The sequence below is a fragment of the Larimichthys crocea genome, chromosome XIV (assembly GCF_000972845.2).
Source record: "Larimichthys crocea isolate SSNF chromosome XIV, L_crocea_2.0, whole genome shotgun sequence".
NCBI classification, from domain to species: Eukaryota; Metazoa; Chordata; class Actinopteri; family Sciaenidae; genus Larimichthys; species Larimichthys crocea.
In genome coordinates, this window is record NC_040024.1 from 4,697,366 (window position 1) to 4,720,900 (window position 23,535).

The 23,535-nt window shown below is 42.1% G+C and overlaps 1 protein-coding gene across 4 annotated transcripts in view; it reads left to right on the top strand.

Moving 5' to 3' along the window:
* The window catches only part of arap2 (ArfGAP with RhoGAP domain, ankyrin repeat and PH domain 2), a 125,604-nt gene that overhangs the window by 21,568 nt on the left and 80,501 nt on the right, over positions 1-23,535 (top strand). For all 4 annotated transcript variants that reach the window (XM_027287736.1, XM_027287735.1, XM_027287734.1 and 1 more), the window contains 3 exons: positions 5,109-5,302; positions 15,182-15,288; positions 22,926-23,125. In XM_027287736.1, coding sequence (XP_027143537.1) covers positions 5,109-5,302; positions 15,182-15,288; positions 22,926-23,125 — 501 coding nt within the window. The remainder of the gene's footprint in view (positions 1-5,108; positions 5,303-15,181; positions 15,289-22,925; positions 23,126-23,535) is intronic.

Genomic DNA, 23,535 nt, shown 5'->3' on the forward strand with positions numbered 1-23,535 from the left:
AGTGAGTGAATAATTGAAGGCCACCGGAGAGAGTGTGCACACAGCTGTCGGCTGATTCTCCACTTGGTCCGCAGGTGGCCTCTTTCCTCAGGTACTGTCAGCTTGAGAGAAGAGAGATGGGAAGAGGAAGGCAGAGGAAGAGGAGAGGAGTGAAGACGAGAGATGGAGGGAGGGAGGGAAACGGCGGAGAGTGATGGGGGAGGGAGAAGAAAGCGAGAGGAAAGGAGAGATTGGCAGGAAGAGACACGGCGGAGAGTGATGGAAAACGGTCAGGACAAGAAGTAGAGGTATGGGTGGGGGTGTGCAGACAAATATGCTACAAGGTAGAAGATGGGATTTATGCTGTAAAGAAATGTTGATGATTTGTATTCTGATGCTTTGGCAATTGCCTTTCCACAAGCCTGCTCCGAACACATGTTGGTTTTGTTTGAGATGACAGGCAAAGAGAGTTAGAGAGAGATGTAGAGAATAAGTAGGGAGAGCAACAAAATGGTTGGGAACAGGCCAGAGAGGGAATCATGACAGAAATATAAACTCAGAAGGACACAGAATGGAAAGTGTAGTACATATTTCACTTTGCAGTATTTCACATTTTGTCTAGTTTTAATCTTCCACCATTTCGCCATACCTGCATTTATTTCTTTTTTTGGTCACTTGGGGGCAGCGTGACAACCTCCTATCAATCCATCCATTTTCTTCCACCTACCCTGGGTTGTGTCAAGGTGGTAGCAGGTTTAGCAGGGCGTTTCAGACGTCCTTCTCCCCAGAAACGTAAACCAGCTCCTCCTGGAGGATCCCGAGGCGTTCCGAAGCTAGATTGGCTATGTAGACCCTTCAGCAAGTTCTGGGTCTGCCCCGAGGTCTCCTCCCAGTTGGACTTGCCCCACCTCCAGAGGAAGGTATCCTAATAAGATGCCTGAACCACCTCAGCTCTCTCCTTTCGACGTGAAGGAGCAGGGCTCTACTCCTAAGTCCCTCCGGATGTCCAAGCACCTCACCCAATCTCTAAGGGGTGACCCCATCCACCTGGCAGAGGAAGCTCATTTCTGGCGCTTGTATCCGCGATCTCATTCCTGCGGTCACTACCCAAAACTCGTGATCATAGGTGAGGGTTGGAACGTAGATGGACTGAAAATTCAAGAGCTTTGCCTCTTCCCCACAGCACCAACCGGCCTCCATCCATCTCACTCTCCATTTTCCTCATCACTCGTGAACAAGACCTTGAAATACTTGAACTCCTTCGCCTGGGGCAGTAACTCCCTCCCAACCCGGAGGGAGCATTCCAACGTTTTCCAGCAGAGAAGCATGGCCTCAGACCAGACAGTGCGTGTTGAAGGTCACGATCTGATGACGCCAATAGAACCGCATCATCTGCAAAAAGAGACACAATCTCTGCAAACAGTTCCCTATCTAGCAACTGCAATGCATTTTTTTTGCAGTTTGGTTCGTCCATCATTCCACTATGTCTGACAAACCAAATGTTTGGTGAGGATTGAAATGAGAGAAAACAAAACAAATGACCACAATCCCTCTGCTTTACATATATAAATATATATTTTTTTGTCTTATTTTTCTTTTTTATTCCTGACGATGGAGACAGCGTGGGCTGCTTCTAAGATCTGTTGAGCGCTGAGTGGACCTGGCTCTCATCTCATCCACTTTCAATGAGGATTATCTGCCTCGTCTCTCTCTCTCTTTCTCTCTCTCTCTCTCTCTCTCTATCCATTTCGAAGTGGAAGTGGTGTTTCAAACACACCGCTATACATATATCCCTTAACAAGCATCTGTCAGCTTTTAGTGGAGGAGAGTAGCTGTGTATATTCTTTTCATATGCTTGCAGAGGTGAGGGCATGTTTGCACAAAATCATTTTGGCAAGCTCGCTGGAGGTTGATGCGGCGAAGACTGTGTGCACAAACAAACAATCCTATATCATCTGCAAGGCACACAAGTCAGATGCACATATGCTAACACGGGCATATAGGCATGCCACTGTTTCTCTCAATCCTCCCACTTACTCCCTCCCTCTCTCCAGCGCTCAGATTGACAGCTTGGGCAAAGAGGAGAGTGGAGGGAGTGAGGAAGGGCCTGAATAAATGAACAGGCAAATAAGTGAGCGCAGGACAGGTAATGGAACTCAGAAAGCAGTGTGGGAACGGAACAGTAAAGCCTAGTGATGTAAAGAGCAGTCAATAATTGAGTAGACTATTCATTATTGATACCAGCTCTTTGTAAATTCATAAGAATCTGGGAGGTAGCCAGACCAGAGCTGAGTCTGGGACCAGGCAACGGATACAGTATTTGGAGGGTGGAGTAAAAATGTGTGCTGGATATTCAGAGAAGAGAAACTTTTCCTCAGAAGTCGTGATGTTTGGTGGATATGTTTGCACGCAAGTTTAAAGACTTGAGTTTGCAAGGACTCCATGAGTTTTAAAAGGTCACAGTCAAGAAGCCAATTAGGGTCAATTTAGAACAATGTCAGGTTGACAGAATCCACAAAATGCCTCGTCTTCCTCTGTCACTCTGCAGAGTGTTTTGAGGACACAACATCAGGTCAATCGGAGGGTAACACGAGCTCAGAGAGGTTGAGTTTGTCTAAAAATAATGCAGGAACCACACATACACAAATAAAAAGACAGACCTGAGGATAATTGGGTCTGCTTCGGTTGGACACAGTTTGGATCCAGTAAAAGCAGCATCATGAGACATTAACGAGAACCTGAGGTCAAAAAGGTCACCAAATACACCCAAAATACACTCTAGTGTCATTAATCTGCTGATTATTCTCTTCATTAATTGATTGATTGTTTGATTTTAGAGGAAAATTTTAACGTTCTTTGTCACTGGTTGAGAATATGTAGTTATGTTTGCTGCATCACTCTACTCTGAGCAAAACTCTGACTGCCTACCAGCTCCATGCCTTTTTCTTCTTTAGCTAAGCCGTGGGAAGAAAGTGAAAAGAGACAATTTTCCATTGCAGAAATCGATAAAGTATCACAAAACAATTATTCTCTCGAATTCTTAAATTGGCATTCTTCAACAGCATAATTTGTTAACCTCCCACAAACATTTCCTTATGCGTCCTTAGCCTGCACAGCTAATGGTACGATTGATTATGGTGACATGATTTGTGTGACGGTGGTCTTCCTCTCTTTTTGCCAAGAAGTGGATAACAGATAATGATGATCGAATAGAAGTGAGAAGTAATTACACCAAGTGAAAGCTGCTCTTCCTCTTCACCCTCAACCAGGCAATGACTCAAGTCATTTTCAGGTCATTATATCATAGTTATGTCACCCCCCAGATAGACAAGACAAAGTATTTGTACCTGTCCAATGATATTATTATTGAATGATTTAACAATAAATTGAATTTGTATCTAATAAGAGATTAAGATTTGAAGAATCAGTGGTTGCAGAAAATCAATGTTATGCTGATGTTTAATTCTGGTTCTTGTGATCAACAGTGGTCAACGCTAACCAGCTACAAAATTGTAAGAGGACAGATTTATTTCATTAATGTTAGTTAACATCAGTCCTCACCAAGCGGCAACCTCCATGGCTGTGTAGTGAAACCAATGCAGAAGTGTCAGCGGTCCTCGCAAATGACGGAAAAAGTTTGATCTTTGATAGGTTGGCTGTCAGAATCGGACTCTCAATCGCACAGAAAAGATCATACTGATGTAATCTGATCAATGGGCGTCAGGAAAAACCTGACTGACAAGGTAGTCAGTTCTGGTGTACCCTCACGAGTCGGCTTGAAGCCACATCTCCGCCCTGAACATCATGATGAAAGACACGAGAACCGTTTGGAAATATAGACATCAAGTCCCCCATTTGGGGAACATGAGATCCTCCATCCTGCTGTTGGGTATCCAAAAATACATTTCCTGTCTGACCACGCTAATGTTGCTCTGAGAGCATCACTTTGTCACTTTGTGTATTTCATAAAAGTGCCTGTCATTCTGTCAGGGTATTGTTTTTTTGGATGATGATTTGATAGCTGCACAGGTTTGAATTGAAGTGCATTTACTTTTCACAAACTTTGTTCTTTATGGTTTTCTTTTTCAGAAAAACAGCGTGCCTTGTTGCCTTTTCTCAAATTCACAGGTCCATCCCATCTGATAGCTTAGTTTTCACATCAGTTTAGAGTCTCTTTGATTTCCTTTTCTCCATTTTTTTCTCTGTGTATTGAACAGTTACCACAGTGGGTGCTGTTTTGGACCTGTGATGTGTGTGTGTGTTTACAATCCTCTGGTATCTCTTGTGTTTCCACTTTGCTGGCTTTGATAGCAGCAGCAGTGTCTTGGGTGGTAGGGGAATGAGCTTTACAGCACCGGTTTCATGTCTTCTTTTATGTCCGTTTGAAAAGTTGTAGAGGGGGGAAAAAAATACGTGTGAGAGGCCTTTTGAGTGCACATCGTTTGAATGTAAACCCATGATGCACTGCGCTTCACTTGAGCCATTTAGCTGTGCGGTAATTCAGGGTGATTTACAACGAGTAACACGTTCGATGTCCTGTTCAAGGACAAACCAATTCTGAAGACACCGTACATCTGAAGTGCCAGTTATAGGAAGATCCCCCAACAGAGATCGTCCAAGCATATTTTAGCACTAACTGTAACTACCTAGCCTGTCAAGCTTTGGATCTTTGGAGTAGCAATGCTGTCAATCAAAAGTGTATTTAAGAAGAGTTCTTTTGAAGAGTTCTCATCACATCAAATCAAAGTGACTCCATCGCACACCTTTCTGTGACTTTCCTGTTACAGAGGAATGTGCAGATTCACAGGATTGGCTGCACCTCATTAGAAGCTATATTTTTTTAATTATATGTTTTAATTAGGCGGCGCGTTTGACTCAAATTATGGCAAATTATTATTTTCTGTATCAGTGCAGCAGCGTAACTCACTGAGGGGATGCGAAAATGATGAATTAACAATGATTGAGACTTTAAGATGCCTCGCTCTCTCTTTGTCTAGTTCTCTTTCTTGGTTTCTTTCTTTTGCTTCCACCCTCCTTCACAGACTCACACTTGTATCCATATGCGCCGTCTACCTCTTTTTTTCTTCTTCTTCTCTGTTCCGGCCTCTCACTTGTGCACGTGTCTACAGGGGAACGCCAGGAGTGGATGGAAACTCTTCAGACGGCCACGCGCCCCCCCGCCTGCGGCTCCCAGAAGGGCTCCAACAGCCTCCCGCGCCCCTCCTCCACAAACAAGCGAGGCTTGCTGGAGCTCCGCGGTTACAAAGGCAGAGTGCTGGTGTCCCTGGCGGGGAGTAAAGTCAGGCTCTGCAAAACAGAACAGGTACTTCCAAAACCGCCGGGACTTCCTCTCTACAGAGCGACAGCTTCCTGTTTGAAAAGGGAAGATAATAATCACAGCCTTACTTGGGGAAGATGAGGCAGAGATGGAGATGTTCATGAATGTGTAATGCAAAAAGTAAATATACATGTGTGAAAAAGCTTCATGGCTCACTGAGATATATTGTCATCTATTTCTGGTGGGTACAGCCACATGCTAGTGTGTGTAGCCAACATAAATCTCTTGACTAGACACGCAAGTACAACCATGACCAGTGTGAGGCAGTCTCAATAAGCTCCTTTTCATGGCCTACTTGGAAGCTAGTGTCAAAAATATAAAGTTCTGATCATAAGTTTACATACCCGTACATCTTAATACTATGTATTGTCCCCTTTAGCATCAATGACAGCTTGCAGTCTTTTGTGATAATTGTGGATGAGGCCCCTTTATTTTCTCAAAAAGCTTTCAGGTCCTGTTAATTTTTGGGTTGTCTTGTATGAACTGCACATTTAAGATTTGTCAAATTGGTCTTGTTGACCCCTCTCCAAGTGTAGTGTTTGTGATTGTTGTGTCTGAAAATGTTTGTCTGTCTACCAGGCCGTGTCTTGGTGACAACAGAACCCCTAATTTTCCACTTGTTTATCAGAGTTGGAACACTACTGATTGGGTTAGGAGAACAGAAAATTATAGGATAATAAATGGCTTTATCTGACCATTATCCTCAAATAAAAGAAAGGATTTCATCATGATCAGTCATATTTTCTAAAAAAATGGCAAATATTTCACCAATTCTGCCAAGGGTATGTAAATCTATGAGAACTGTATGTATAGGTCATGCCAGTTTTGACTTAAGGCCATCATAAAGGTTCCTCGAACCCTAAATCCCACCACGGTCTTCAGGGTTCGGGAGCCCTGTGAGCCAGCACCCTATTCCCAGCTCCTCTCATCATCTTTAAAAGTACCACTGTCCTGGCTTGTCAGGCAGCAGGACTCTAAGTTACAACGATTTCCCCAGCCACTTTTTGCTCTCAGTGCCAAATCACCCTTTGGTCGGCCAGAAGAAACACTTCCAAGGATTATCATCGCCCCAAATTTCACACAGCAAGCACCAAATACACCTCTGGTCAGCCCAAGTGACCCCAAGTGATCTCTAATGTGTCAGGCGGCCTCTTTGGTTCGCCCATTTATCCTTTTGCACCTCTTGTTATATCATTACTGCTCTGATGTGACCTACAGGGCAAACATGACCACTAACAGTAACTCATGTGCCGTGGTAGTGCACCTTTTTTCATTTTGAGAGCCAACGCCACGCTAATCTCTCTGGACATGTCCACCAGAGGAATAACCCTTTTGATTCTGATAACAACATTGTCTCTCTTTTGACATCACCTCAAGGCGAAATATAGATATCTATTTTTGGGTTTTGAATAGTCAAGTATGGGCCAGTATCCAAAAACCATGAATCCTACTTTTCCCATGCATAGCAGCAATGCCTTTAGCAGTTATATTTCCAACCTTTCAGGTTGTGTTTTACTCTTTAGTGTTGTTATCCGTTGGCAGACAGCCTTGGTTTGGTTCTTCCTATTGAGGGGCATGTAGGTTTGAGCATGGCGCTTTAATTTCAAGCAGTCTGCAGTTGTAACATCAGTTCTCACATAACAGACACGATGACAGCAGTTCTGAGGATAGACGTGTACGGTCGCACGGCGAAAGCTTTTTGACAGCTTGTAACTAAAATATGCAGTAATGATATTCATCTTATTGTATTCTGAAAGTTTGATTTAAGCCAATTTCTTTTGAGTGACACTTTTGCAATGTAAATATTGTAGACAATTTCTGCAATATGTTTGTTTTTTTCTATATTTAATGGCCCATTTTTCCTTCTGTTACATCTTCACTGATTCAAGAAAAAAATATATTATTCACAAACATTCTTCTTCTAAATATACCCAGTGGTTTAGGTGAATATTTATGCAGTAGCTTTTTGGACTAATCATAGTTTTGTTTCTTATTTTATTGAAAAAAGGCATTTTTAAAAATTCTGATGAGTGTGACTGCACCTCCTGAAATTTTAAGTGACCACCCCTGCTTTGGATGAGTTAAGAGTCAAATAAAACTTCTCAGCTTTTCATATGCAGTCTAAAAAAAAAAAGGTTGGCTCTGCTTTAACCTTAGTACTCTGACCATTTTCTACCTGTGGGTTGATATCCCGAGCTTCTCTTCTAGTAAATATTGACAGTGCTGGACCGGGTGTTAATCTTTACGTAGCTTTATTCCCATTACTCCTGACTTCATGTGCACTTGACCACTTCCAGAAACTGCTTGAGTGTCATATTTACTCTCTGGTATTCTTGTCTTGTGTTTTTCTTTCTTTGCAGCTTCGGATGAACTTTTACTTTTAACTTTCAAGGGCTACTCCAGTGATTTTACTATAGCGCTTCAATAAACCCTTTGAGAGACTGAATGGTCAAATCGAAGCAGCAGTGAATGAGATAGGGTACATTCAGGCTCTGCAGCAAATCGCCACACAGGTTGCACTTAGCCTGCACCGCCTGCAGCCAAAACGCACTACCCCATTCAAATCAATGGAAAAATGTTTTTTGCTGCAGCGCTGGATTCTGTCTGAATGCGCCCACATCAGCGGAAAAACATTGACGTCTTCGACATCAAGAGATGAACATGTCTCTGCATTAAGTGTGGAGCTAGAATTAGCTTAGCTAGCTTACACAACCAGAAATGTAAACGCTAGCACGGTTCTCATTTTTGTATTTTTTTTGCATTTGTGGATTAAACAAACAATATACAGCATGTTAATAAGTTAGCTTTAACGGTGGAAGTAGGTTTACTTTTAAACATTGCACTATGGATAGCAGCACGGAATAAACAGAGATCCATCGTGGTGATTAGTGAGCGTCGGAGGGGCTTGTTGTATTTTTATTTTTAACTTTGGACAGAGCCAGGCTAGCGTTCCCCTCTGTTTCCAGTCATTATGCTAAGCTAGGCTAACAACCTCCTGGCTCTAGCTCCATACTTGACGTACAAACATGAGAGTGACGTTAATCCTCTCGTGTAAGATAATGTTGAAGCGTTCCCTTTTTGTTTCACAAGTTTAGTACTGCTCATGACTATATTAAAGAGTAAAATCACTGCCACAGTGTCTACTTATAGAGCTTTGTGTTCATTAAAGAGATCATTTTGGTGGCTCCGAGTTGACACATGACCAAAGGGCCCCAAAAAAAAAAAAGCCAGAGAAGTGCTTTAAGCGGACTACTTGCGATTACACTCTTTCTGATAACGTACGTCTCCTCTCAACTGCAGAATAAAGAAGAGATAAGTTTTCTCTTAGTCATAGCTTCTCTTGAGTCTTTCTTATTTGATGTGCGTCCAATTAAGCCCTGATAGTCCCTGCTCACATACAGAGTCTCTGTTATACTCCTGTCCCGGCAGCAAGATATCGTATCTGAGATGGAAAGATACCTCATAACACAGTGATACTATTTCTTAAAGTGCCTCGCACGTACTTATGTGCATATTTGATAATGCTACACACATTCAACTCATTTCCATCCCTCCTCGGCTCTCATTTTGTCTCGCTCTTTAGTTTTGCTGTTTGCCTTTCATTATTTTCTTCATTAGCGTGAACAAACATCTTTGTTAGAGTTCTCTTTTGGGTATCACTGCATGTCAGCACATTTCCACTTCCTTGATCTGAGACAGCAGGAGAAACGAGAGGGAATGAGAGAATCGTAGAGAGAGAGCAAATTAATTGTATTATTTCAGCTTACAAGCTAAATCCCCGACACGAATCTTGTGGCGGCGGCGGCAGCGCGTTTTTTTATTTTTCGCAGGGAGGAAGGGAGAGACGGCGAATGAAAGGCAGGGGGAATAAAGAGGCAGACACAAAGAGATAGAAGTGGAAAGATGAAGTGAAAGGCGTGGAGGGAGCGCTCGGGTGCAGAGGTAGCATGAGTGAGGAACGAGCGTTGGTGGTTTGTGGGGGAAAAAGGAGAGAGTAATGGAGAGCGAGAGAGCGGGGAGGGAGGCAGACCGTTGCCCCGTTCAAGTTCAGTGGAGTGGAGTATTTAATCTAACATGATGAACGAGCTATTGGAAACATCATCCTCCCAGCTCCTCCTTCACCACCCCTACCCCATTTCTCACGGACCGTAAGCCCCGTGATGAAGCTGTGTTTAAGGTCATTTAAACACCAAGGTAAAGAAAGTCAGACGGTGTGCAAAGTCTGTCACACACACGGGGTTTACCCTGAGAATGATCTCCCCCCCGCCATGGCCTGTGTTCTGTAGGCAGATTGGTACAACCGGCGTACCACTCCGGCACCTGAAGGATTGATTGATCGTCGGATGATCATATTTCTTCCCGGCATATTTTATGTGATTTTTGTCCTGCTAGGTTAGTCGAGCCCCCCGGTGGTATCTTGCCGCTTTATTTCCTGCTCTGCAAAAGTTACACATACAGTAGAGCCTCCTCCTGGTGGGAAAGGTACTCCGAGTATACAATAACAGCGAGACTGAGGATTTAATTAATCTCTACTTTAATTAAATCTCTTTCTCATTTGCTCCTCTCAAGATCTTCTTTGTAACAATTAACATCATCCCAAGACTGCAAGGCCGTTTTGTAGAATTTGTGACACAAGAGTGAGTCTCGTTTCACCGAGGCCCCTTCTCTTGTAATGAGTTTTGTTCTTCTCTGCATACCTGATGCAGCTGGAAGATAATACGAACATTTAACATTGTTTTGCTCTACGACTTTATGTGCTGAGTGCAATTTAAACCTGCATTCATGCTGCACAACACTGATGCATTTAAATGGTACTGCACATGTGAATATGTTTTATAATCACTCATTCTTTAGCTCTGTTTTGGTCTCCAACAAAACAACAACTGTAGCTCTTTAGCTGCTAAATGCTTCACTATACTAGTTGCTAACTATATCTACTTGCTGTTTGGTGCTTTGGGACTAAACAGAAACCTCCGTGGCTGTGAAGTGAAGCCAAAAACTGCAGTTCCTCGAGCGTCCACTTGAGGCTGCCTACAGAACGAGTCTCCATAAGTCCCCATGTTAAAATGTCCAACTTCACAGCAGAAATAAACATGTTTACAGCCTGGTACAAAAAACACATTTTTCCTCGGTGTCCTCGATGCAGCCAGGAATGTTTGCATGAGAGTGATTGACAGCCATGCCATAGTAACGATCAGTGATGGCTTTGACTGAACCAACTCAAATGGTGATCCAAAAATTTGTGGTTTATTTATTTTTTATTGTCAGTTGCTGAAAATCGTAAAATAACCATTGACAATGGAGCGCTTAAATATAAATGGTGAGTTTATTTTTACCAGACAAAATGTGAGGTTGGAAAACCAAAACTACTTCCCCTTAATTCACTTAACATGGGTGCATTTTGCACCATCGCTAAGGTGCCTCTGAGTACATCATCAAAGTGGTAGAGTCGGAAGAAACGCCAGTGAATCATCAAAGTCGGTACGATTCATCAAGGTCGGCGTTTCGCGGCAATCCATCCAAAAGTTTGAGATATTTCTGAAGTGATGGAGAAACTGCCACCCCTAGAGCCATGTTCCTACTAGAATGGCTAAAAAAAAAGTGTATATATATATATATCGATTAGTGCATCTTTAAATATTAAATCAGATTTACAAAGTTTTATCCAAACGAGCATGCGATTCATGCCAGATCCAGCAAGGTTGGCACGAAATTGACTCATTGGGGGATTACAGTAGAACCTCAACCTCTGGACCCTGTTTTGTTTCTGTTTGCCACACCGACTCTTTACCAACTCAGCTAAACTCACACTGAGGAAGCAGTCAGACCAATAATGTCATGTTCTACATGCACGGTGTAAGTTTTCTGAAATATTTTCCACCAAATGACTGACAGACCAGCTCAACGTGCAGTTTGTAACCTCTACTCACTTCCAGGACTTTCAATCATTTTAGAGTATATTTGTGCTTTTTACCTAAAATGATGAACATGAAAGAATATAAAGTTGCTTTTCTCTTTTGTCTCCAAAGGATTATTTGTCTTTTTATCCTCTGTCATAGCTCCTCGCCGTCCTTGGCCTCTCTGCCTGATGTTTAAAATAATGAAAAGTCTTTTGTCTCCATTCAGTGTGTGTGCTCCTTTAAACCCATCTCGCCCGCATGCTTTTAGAGCTTCTTAAGCTTGTTGAGTGGACATGGAATTGGAGATAGAAGCAGAGGCCACCTTTTGCTCGTCTGGCTTCTTTTACACCCGCTCGGCACCGGGGAGTGACTGACTTGCACAATGAGAGGTTGGAAAGCTTTGAAAGAAACATTAATTGGACGCATGGCTTGAATATTCAGAGTGGGCCTATGGTCAGCACTTACCAGGTTAAGGTTATTCATTTGAGGTGCGAGAGAAACTCCAATCGTTGCAAGAATCTTGATTTGAGTTGAAATTTCTTATTTTACATAGTTTGTGGACAAAACGTCATTAAATCTGGATGCGTACGAAACCAATGACAGTAATAAAGAACGGACCGAGTCTGAGTGACGTCACCTGTAGGTTTGTCTCAAAGCCAAAAATATGTGACGTTGGCTGCCACCATGTTGGATGTACTGTGTAGCTTACCATAGGTGGCATGGGGTCAGGCAATGGTTTTGAGGTCATAGACCGAAACGGCACTTAATCTTAACACAGTTGTGAGAATTGAGAATTACACTTTTTAGCACTTCCGCGTTGGCTTCATTTCCCAGCACCGGAGATTGCCGCTTGGTATGGCCTCTCCCCCACCACCATATAAGCGCCATTATTGCCACCAGCCCCTTGGCTGTTGTAATTGGGTGAGTTATTTTTACCTCTAATGCCTTCCCTTCCTCTCTCCATCCCTCCTTCCCTCTATCCTTGGTGAATTAATTGGAGAGGGCAGGAGGCCACGGCACATATTGGGTAGGTAACGAGTGGCGAGGGCTGGACGGCCGCTAACACCCAGCGCTCTAATTGGCTGCCTGAGAGGGATGAGGGTCATTAGGTATAGGTGACTGCTTTACCCTCTCAGCACACACACACACTTGCAGACAGGCATCCATGTGCACATACAGCTCCTCCTCCTCCATACGTCCCTCCAGTGTGAAACAAGTTATACAGTAATACATGTAAACCATCCCCACCGTCTGTCTTTGAATCGCAGCCTTTTCAGATCCTCAGCTGAATGGTTAGAGCGAGATTGAGCTTTTGAATGAGGTTGGTTTCCATCCCCGCGCTCTCATTATCGCGTCACGCGTCTCCGAACCCCAGAACATACTGACTTTTAAAGAGCAATGACTGTAGGTACTTATAATTGATAGGACAGACGGGCAAGTTTCGGCTTCTTCTGAGCCTTCAAATCAAAACTTTTAGCTCAATTAGGACCTGGACCGTTCACTTGTCTCGTTCACGCTCTCTTTGTTTCTTCTTTATCGCTCTCGGTTGATCTTAAATACTCAAAGTGCTTCACGGAATCCTTGTTTCTATCCCACTCGCTCTGTCTCGGTTATCATTGTGCAGAACTGAGTTCTTTCACCTTTTAAATTAGTTTGAAGTTGTCTAATTGGGGCTAATGATGGTCAAGTGAAGATTTTGACAATATTTAGCCCCAATTGAACCAACCCACACGACGCTGAGTAAAAGATCAGGTTGGAAATCCCCCAGCGGCACACAAATATTTAAGCGACCTCCCTCTTTGTGTTGCAGTCTGCAAAAAAAAAAAAAAATTGGCTGCATCGAGAAAGTTTGCGGCTAATTAGTCGAAGAATTCTGCGAGAAGAGAGACGTGGCCACATACAGGAACACAAACGCGTCTTCGCTCCGCGAGGCCGTGCGTTTCCAGGGGAAAAAAAAAGAAAAAGCGTCTAATCAACAAAGATGGTGTCGATTCATTTCCCTTCTTTTTTGTTTGTTTGGTGTAATTAGTGTAAATTGTTTCTGCTGGTGAAGGAGCAGTTTGCACAGGAAGCACACATGCTTTATAGCTGGCACAGCGTGACGGCGTTTAGCGCTCCTCGCTAAGGCAGCGTTTTGTAATTTGTTTGAGTATTGGCGTAGGTCCTGTTTTGTTTTCTTTTGTGTTTTTTACATTTTTTACATTTAGATACTCACTGTTCTGTCTCACCCGTCTCACCCACTCTCTGTAAGGATTACCAAGACCTTTCTTTTCACTTGTACTTTCTCCCTCCTTCCCCTTCCTTTTGTGTCTTTCTCTCTCTCTCCCCCATCTTTTTGACTCGCGTTTTTTTTGGCTTTGTCTGCGCCTCGGCGATGGAGTATTTTTCTGTATTATAATTTTGGCTGCCTGCGTGCGCGTGTATGTGTGTGCTTGTGCTTTATTTTGATGTTGTGCCTATACGTGTGTGGGTGTAGACGCACTCCTTTTGTCTTCCTGTCTCGGCTCAGAGCTCAAGGCTATAGAAAATGGTCTAAACTGCTGTGAGTGTTGAGGGTGAAGTGGAGAAGGGGAGGGCTGTGATGCAGAGTTATCGTGGAGCTTATGAAAACGGTGCCTCTGCATCTAACCCCTATTTCTGAAATGGGCCTTAGAAAACATCGAGGCTCAAAGCTCGGGTTGGCTCGCATTCCCCTGATGCACCTTTTTGCCTTTCGCAGAGCTTTGCTGTTTCACACCGGTATAGACACTTAATGCAACGACGACACACACGATGGCCTCTCTTTCTGTGTCTCTTTAACACACACACTCCATGTCCAGTGCCATTTCCAAAAACAAAAAGTCAGCAGCAAGCCCGGGCAGCTGAGACTATGTCGGTGTCCCTACAGTGATCGTGGGCTTCCCTCAGTGTTTGTTAGTTTTTCATTAGACCAAATGACATTCAAACCTCATGTGAGAAACAAGTTGTGACTATAATGAGGTGACCTGTTGATCCCTTCTTATTAGAGAGGATCTCTAATTTAACCAAGCCTGCTTTGAGATGGTGACTAGTGAAGGACCCTAACATTTCCAGGACCTTTTAGGAACACACGTTCGCTTTTTTTGAAAGGGTTTTTGAACATTTGCGATTTAAAAACAAAAGAAGAATGCTCAGTTGATGTCTTCCTCAGCTGTCCGTCATCTCTGTCGTGGTGGTAGCAGGTAAAGAGTTCTCCCTCCATACCTCCCAGAGCACTTCCTGGGGCTTCCCAAGATGTTTGCAGGCCATTCGGGATACATAGGCCTGGTTGTGGGTGTGCCCCGGGGTCTCCTTCCAGTTGCCTGGAACACCTCCACGGGGAGGGCATTTAGTTTCTTGCTTGAGAGTTGGAGAAGTTTGACACCACTTTTCTGTCTGTGTGGCAAATAGAAAGCTGGAACCAGCGGTTGGTTGGGTTAGCTTAGCATAAAAGCCTATCAACACCTCTAAAGCTTACAAATATTTCCTTTTTATTTAATCCATATTAAAATGGAAGTGTTGGTTTTATTTCCCATCCAAGAAACAGTCCAGAATGAGCCAAACAAGCTGTTTCCCCAATGTTTCCGGTCTTTATGCTAAGCTAATCAAAATTATTAGCTTAGTTTACCATGTTTATTCTATACACAAAAGTAAATTGTAAAAGCTTGTAGTGTTATGTTCTGTAAATTATCTTGATGAACCACAGCTATGTGAAGAACTCTGCATAAAGCCATGCTAGCTCCTCTTGCTTCCAGTATTTATGCTAGGCTAGGCTAGGCTAGGCTAGGCTAATTTTCTCTGTTCTCAATGCACCGACATGCGAGTGGTATCGATCTCATCTAACTCTGAAGGGGGAAAAAAGGCTGTTAATTATTGACCATTTGAAGTAGCTGTACTGTGACAACCCTTACAGTTAGTTAGCATTTAATTACCATTACTCCGTCTCTCTGTTTTTGTGTTTTTGCAGGACTTTAAAGCCGGTCTGGCTATCGCTGAAGTGGAACTGACTGCTGCCAATATCAGAGACGTGGACCGCAGAGGCTTTGATATCAACACACCCTTCAAGAACTTCTGGTACGTGTAGTATTATGTGTATGTGCGTGCATAGGAGTGTGCACGTACGTCTTGAGTTTCCGTGCCCCCTTTCTCTCACAACAAAGAGCCACATACGATGCCTTTTTATGTGTTTATGCGAGAGAAAAGTGATCTCTTTCCGTTTGATTGCACGGCTCTTTCTTTATTGCTTTTTCATCATCTAAAAGACAAATGTTAAATGAAGGGATCTCTTTGAGTACAGACCCCTCAGAGCGACGTATTCAACAGGTTGACTCTGCAAGCGCACCTCTACATTTGTTTAAAATCTTAGCGGAGGAAGCAGCAGGGTGTCGAGACTTCATTCACACTCCGTTCTTAGGCAAATCTCGCTGCATTATCATCTCATTTCAACCCTATAGTTTAGGAAATGCCCTTTGCATACACTAAGCCTTTCGCTTCACTGTATAATCTCAATAATCACATCTCGAGAAGCATCAATATTCACAGCTGAAAGGCTTTTTCATTAATCTGCTCTTATACATGTAAGGTATTCTCACAGCGTGATGAAAGTTTAGTATACTTTCAGATAGAACATTTCAACATTTTTTTTATGACCATGACTTTTCTTTGTACCTGCAGAGTTGGAGGATTAATTCAAACCAGAATGTTTTCACGACTTTACAATAACTTTTAAACTTTTCAATCTGCCTTTACCATTTTGTATTTCAAAGATAAAATCACACCAGATGTTTGGTTTGTTTGTTCCTAGTGCTCTCTTTAGTTCTGGTCCGTTTCATGTTCACATACTTTTTTTTAAAAATAGCTGACCTTCGTGGTCGCAGTCATCATGCATCATCAGAGCTGCAGGAACCCGAAGGGGAAAATCAAATTCTGGTGACTGACAGATGGTCATGCTGCACTTCACCGTGACTTGTGTGTTTCCTGACGTGCTCAAAGTGTCTCAAAGAGCTGAAAACGAAACTACTGATTATTTTTTTTTACTATTAGTTCAGACTGCACCACAACCTGATGTCATGGTTACAGACATTACTGTGTGGTTGCTACATTTTGCTGACCTTTTTAATTAGAAACTGCAAAAATATGCTGAGTAGGACTTTCTCTTCGTTGGTCCATGCAACACTGATGATGCATGTGATTGTCAAGTTGGTACAAACATAAAACAAACATGAACTGAAAGGCAAGTTATCAATTTTATAGATATAACCCGATATCACAAATCTGCAGTCTGTACAGTATATGACACCTTCCATCCTTAGATCCTAGATTTGGAAATAGAAAAACAGGGAGTAGTATAGTAAAATTAGTAGAGTATGGGCCATCAGGATGACAGAATTGATGGTGACGGTGTGACATTTCTTTCCTCGTTCCTTAACGTCATAAACAAAACAATGGTTTCAAACACAGCTAGTTATTGAACTTTTATTGCCAATCATTTGAAACAATACAAGACGGCGACGTTGCAAGTTGTGAAACTAATGAGCGGACGTGTCACAAAGTTAACGCTCGACTCTAACGAGACAAAGATCTTCTCATGAGTTTCTTTTCGCTGCGTTTTAGTGGCGCTCCGAGTTCTGTCATAAACGGCACCCACCTCGCGCATCGCAGACTTATTGGTCATTGCAACAAACACGCTACATGAGAGTAGGGTCCTGTACAAAAATCACTAAATATCGATCAGGATTTATTTATTTTTTATTATGAAATGGGAGCTTCATGCAGGTATCTCTGCCTCTGTAGGGCACAAAGCCTTTCAGGTGACTGCAGTCCCCGAGGGCCTACAATCAATGAGCGCGCTGCTTGTTTGTGCTGTAATGGCCTATTTAGAATACAACCACCATAGCTGCCCGGACAAAGCATGGCTTGTTTGTTTGTGTGCACTTGTTCACTTCTTCGTTTATTTTTTTATTTTTTTGCCCGCTACCTTGTGTAAAGATTTTTTCCCCCCCTCATTCCTCTACCTGTCTGTTGTATGTCCGATCGATCTGTTTGTGTCAGCTCCCTTAATGGTCCCATCGTTTGGCGGCTTCGTTAATACGCTGGACGTAATTGCCATTTTGTGTGAAACAAAAAAAAAGAAGAAGGTGGAATTAAAATGAGTTCAGGTCTACTGAATTGTTTTGATGAGGCGATTGTTGAAAGGGTTTTTTTTTTGTGTGTGTGTGTCTATGTGTGTGTGTGTGTGTGTGTGTGTGTGTGTGTGTATCAAATCGATTGGCAGACCTGGGAGCGTTCTCCTACCTGCTCAAGGTGGGGATTAGTGAGAAACTCATCTAATCACTTTAAGCTGTGGAGACTCACTTTGGCTTTTCCATTGTTTTGCCGCCGTTAAACGGACAGAGCGTTCAGCCCGCTGTGGGAGACGCTATAGTAGACTTTTATGAGTAGAAAGAATGACAATGAGGCAGAGAGGAAAGAGAGAGAGAGAGACGAGATGTTACCAGTCAAAGACACTCAACTTTGGAGCAAAGAAAAACTTTGAGCTCTTGATCAGAAAGCACTTCTGCTAAAGTAAAGCCGCAGATAAATGCCTAGCTCAAGGGCGTATTGAAGAAAATCTGTGTGTGTCTGGTTTGTTTTGTTTTTGTCTGGTTTCTACAACTCTACTGTAGCAAGGTGGCATCGGAAAAAAGTCTCCAAACTACTGTGTACTGCACTGATAGATATCATGATGGTACATGTTTGGAATTTGGTTAAAATTACCCTTTAGATGATAGGTTTGCATATATCAAGACCTTCTTAAAACATTATTCCAAAAAGAATGGACAATGTATCAGTGATGTCACCCAAATGTTTCTAAAAAGCTGTTTTGAAGCTCAAAATCGACTCTGTCTGCTGCTATGTTGGTTGTCCTGCCTCTGGCAAAAAAATTGGCAAAGATGTGAATCATCAGTAGACCTGAGGCGGGCCAATCGACGCCTGGGTGTTTAAAGAAGTCGTTTGAGGAACTGCAGTTTTTGGCACTTTTGATATTATCCCCTATTACTTAGGCTTCTTTTCTTCTTTTATTATCCAGTATCTCTTAGTAACCTTCTTTTGATCGCTTTCAGTCATCTGAAAGCGATCAATACAAGACTATGAACTACTGAAAACCACCTCTGCTTTACTTTCTTCTTTAGTGAAATATTACATGCCGTTGGTGCTGGCTGATCAGCCTTAAATGGTAGTAGTTGTAGTACATTTTGGATTTTCTGCTAGTAATGGTCCAAAAAATGTGTGAAATTCACTACACCTTAGCAATTTAGAGTTACATTTCCATTAAGGTGGAGGATCAAGAAGAGACTTTGGTTCAATCTCCCAAACAACTGGAGACTACTTTTCCCATTCTGTATTGTTACCTATAATATTATTTAGCTTGACCCTCTCTGCTTGGTAGATGCCAAAGTTTGTGCCTTCAGTACAGGTTATTGTTGATGAACTTTTAGTCTCTGCACTCCAAGCGTAGATAGAACCCAGTGACATCTTCAGGGTCATTTCTCAAACTTTACAAAGTTCCTTCAGAGGCACAACTTTTTTGGCTCAATGATGCTGCAAATATGACCAGATGGCAATGTTGGAAAAGCTGAAATGAAATGAAAACAACATCTATTTACATCAATGTGAAATCAGACTCTATTGTTTCAACACTTTCTCCTTGAGTCTCCTATGATCCTTCAATCACACAGTTATTTGAGAGAATAGAGCACAGAGCAGTGTTGTCATCATTCTGCCTTTCGATGTGTTCCACAATGTTAGAAGATATATTTCATATAAAACCACATACAATCAACCAACAACACAGCTTTGAACTCCTTATTCAAAGTAATATTAAGTTACAAAGAATTGGTAATTGCCCACAAGAAGTCTTACAAAACTGGAATCATTCAGTAATGCAGCAGTTGTTTCCATAAAAACTAGATACTGTATTCATGGCCAGTAGTTAGCTGCAGTACTATAATGACTAGTACTATGAGTTGGCTCCTACTGTGACGGGTTAGTCCAAATGAAAGTCCACGTTGTAGGTTTAAAACTGGCATGACGTAAAGAACTAAACTAGACGAAACTATACTATACAATACAGAATGATGAGACGTAGTGAAAAATAGTGAGACTGTCAACAGAAAATACCTATGCACAGGTAAAAATAAGGTGCGACCACAAGCAGAAGTAAAGGTGATCTCCAAAGCGTGCGTGATCTAAACAAATAAACTATTTACACACGTTCATAAAGCAGTATATGCACTAAATCACAAAATATAGTATTTGTTCCATTATGCCCTGTCATACCTTCCTAAATGTAGCTTTAGGTAGGCGTAATCCAACTCCAAGTCTGTTTGATTGATTCACTTCTTTTGAATATATGCCAGTGTTTCCTCAAAGTATTTTCAGCTTATGTGAACATCCATCTTGTATATCTTGGTTGTAACGATTGATATTCTTTCTTTTTTGGCCGTTGCTGTGAAGCCAAAGATTAATTATAGGTGTCAAGTGACTTGCACTTGGATTGTCACTTGGATTCTGAAATAAATATTAACGCCCCACAGCTTGTACTAATTAACTATTTATTATTTTTGTATTATTTTTAACAATTTCATAATATGAACCTATACCTACCTATGTGTTTGCGTCTCTTACCATTACATTAGTACATTATGCATGGGTGCAGTAAAGGAGCCATAAGCCCATTCATCATTCATGAAGAAGAATTAGATTTCCTCTCTTACATGTACTGTAATATGTAGGGTAGCAGAGCATAAATGCCTTAAATAGCAACCAAGAAAAAGGACACCAGTGGGAGTAAACTTTAAAACTTAAGATTTAATGCTCACTTTAACTGAGAATTTTAAGACTGTCAAGCCACCGTGCATGAATATTGGATTCCCCAATTTAATTGTCATTTAACATTTTATACAATACATTTTCATGAGTGGGGACTGATACTGAAGTCCTTGGGTGAATGGAGAACCCTGAAGCTAACTGTAAAAAGCAATATTTCCAACTCCGGATCATGAAAGTCATGTAGGCCAACTGAAATCAAATGTTACATTTTTTTAATGGAATATTTCAACATTTTGGTAAGTGTGCTTATACGCTTTTTTTTTTTTTTTTTTGCAGAGAGTTAGATGAGAACAATGAGACATATTAGTTAGCTTGGATCTGTCCAAAGGGATCAAAATCTAACTCACCTAATTTAGCAATTAGTTATATTTTGTTAGTTTAATCATTACGACAAACAAGGTGTAATAAAGTTGTGGTTTTGCGGAGGGGTTATGCGTCAGACTCTGCTTGTTGCCTGGCAACCTCAAGGCAACAATAGGTTTCCAGGAAGTCGGTTCACCTTTTCGAGAAACGACAATAACTCGCTGTACCTTGTATTCAGAGTCAGGCTAGCTGTTCCCCCTTGTTTCTTCATGCTGAGCAAATGAGCACATTTCTAAAAAAAAAAATATTCCTTTAAACAATCATCGCTAAAGTAGCTCCGGTTTTTGACTTAAAAGCAAGTTGAGTGCACGCTTTCAGCTTGCTAGATAATTACATGGGAGCGGCATGAATCAACATAAGAGCTCTATGAGCATTATGTGGGAGGGAAGGAGAGGCAGGGCGCTCTGAAGCCTGTGGTTTGGAGGGTGATTGACCTATTCCAACAATATGTCAGATTGCTTGAAAGATGTAATTTTAGTGCAAAGAAAAACAACTTAGTTATACCCATTCTTATTCTATTTGTACCTATTTCATATCTTCCTCTTGCCCACCTGTTGTTCCTAAAGCTGTACTTTACTGTATTTCACGGCCTCTTCCGAGACCAGCCTTCACTTCACATCTAAAGCTCCACGGCCCCAGGGACCTCCGCACACTCTTGACGCTGCCTCTTGTCTCCCTTTGCTCCTCTGTGGTTTTTCGGAGGGGCCATGTTGTGAGTTCAGCAGACGATGTGAGCAGTCATCTCTTTAGACGGGCCCTGGGCAGAGACCGGTGGGCACAGAACAGCTGAACCCAATCAACCTATCGATCTCTGCTGGGTTACTTGGGCGAGGCTGGCCCCTGGTGCACATCCTCTGCTCCGGGCGAAAGCTTCCCCACCACCATCGTCTCCTTCCTCCCTCATTTTCTGTCTTATTTTACACCGGTCGTCAGGTTGCCATGGAGACCAGTGGTCCCATTTCTCCTGTCTAAGTGCTTCTTTCAGTCAAGCTCTCTCTCTCTCTCCTCTCCCCTGTCAATTTTATATCTCTGTCCATCTTTCTCTCTCTCTGTCCATCTTCTCTCATCCCCGCTCTTTCTTAAGCTCGCAAATTGCTTGTTACATACACTTATCATACAATCAGCAAATTTTTAGTTGCTCACTACATTTTAGCAACTTCTTCAAAATATGTGCACCGTCCTCTCCATTAGAAACCTGCGCTGTCTGTCCCTGCGAGGGATCTTTGTAAGTGCTTGTTAGACAGTAATAGACATAATCCATCATTCCTGTGTGTGTGTGTGTGTGTGTGTGTGTGTGTGGTTTCCAAAAAGATCTCCTGATACTGTAAAACTAATGAGTAAGACATAGATGGATTGAGAGACAGGTGAATGACTGTCCTGAAAGACGCCCAATTTCTGAGCTTTAACAGTTTAGACATTTGCTGTGTGTTTAGGTGTGGTGTGCAAATTTATTTATATTTTGGATTTTTCATAACTTCCAAACTACATCCTCCTCTAGTCAAAAAACAAAAACCCAAAGACATGGTCTGGGAGTATCTAAAATTGAAAAAGTAGCTTTAAAATGTGTCAAATATTCTGTAAGTCATCTACTGATTTGTCTATATGGTCGTGGCTTTGACGTGAAGCCAATGTTGAAGTGCCAAAAACTGCAGTTCCTCAAACGTCCACTTGAGGCTGGCTCCAGAAGTGAGTCAGTCTCCATAAGCCCCTATGTTAAAATGTCCAACTTCACAGCAGAAATAAACATGTTTACAGCCTGGTACAAAAAACTGTTTTGGTCTCTATAGATAATTTCCCTGCTCAAGACAACTGTACTGAGTCTGAATTTTTATATAACTTATCCATTTAAATTATATTAAGGTTTAAAGTTATGCAGATTTTTAGATTAGCCGGGAGGTCGAAGAGGCAGGACTGCCAAGATGGTGGCAGACAGAGCCACAGTTTTTGGATTGAAACCTTTAAAGTCTATAACTGCATCCATGACAACAGAAGAAGAAGAAGCACTGTCGCCAATATTATCCAGCTTATCTCAGCTTTTTCATTTTCTCACTTTCAGTTTGACGCCGAAGTCCCAAGGAACAAGAGTGTTAAACATGATTTTTTTTCTTCTTCTTCAATGTATGTTCAAGCCGTAAATGTATCATATTTCTCAACTTTCCTCAGTCTAAAATAGAAATAATATCCTGAAAAAAATATCCCGCATTAGCACTTCATAGATTTTAGTGGTGCAAGGTGAGACGGATTGATTTACCTGCCCCGTCGCCACCTCTTCCCACTCCCCTATCAATTTCACCAAATCTATTGCAATCACACATAGGCATACACACTCAACAACACCCCGCCCCAAAACTACTCCAAATACCGCACACCCCCATAACCCTGCCAAGCTATACTATGCTGTTTAATTGCTCTCTCAAATCAAATCAATAACAGTGAGGCATGTGTTGGGGTGGGGGCCAAAAAATCAATTGTTGCAGCTTCACGGCCGAGTCAGAACGGGAGAAGGAGGAGTGGATTGAAGCAGTCCAAGAATCGATCGCTGAGACACTCTCCGACTATGAAGTGGCAGAGAAGATCTGGTTCAACGAGGCCAACAGGAGCTGTGCCGACTGTCGCGCCCCGCAGCCGGAGTGGGCATCTATCAATCTGGGCGTGGTCATCTGTAAGAAGTGTGCAGGTAAGGGGCTCCTGTGTATCGCTTTACTTTTGGTTTTCCTTCAACTCTCTGATGCTGGCTGATAAACAACAATAATGCAGTGCACTCTGATAAACCCACCACCACCACCATGTATACACACCCGCCCACACACAGCATGGTGTGAATTGGAGTAAGCAACCTGTCAAAACACCTTTTTATTTGAGAGTTTCCCATCTGCGAGTAGGTACTCCTGAGATAAACATAATGTAGAAACAGTTTAATAATTTCTGAGTAAGTTTCCTGGAAATAAAACGATTTAACTAACTAACTATAGGAAACATAGAGGCAAAGTTCTGTTAATTGTGATATGCTTATAGTTTCTGGTTTCCAAGGGAACTTAAACCCGAGTAAATATTCATTCATTACTTATTGCTTGAAACTTTGTTCTT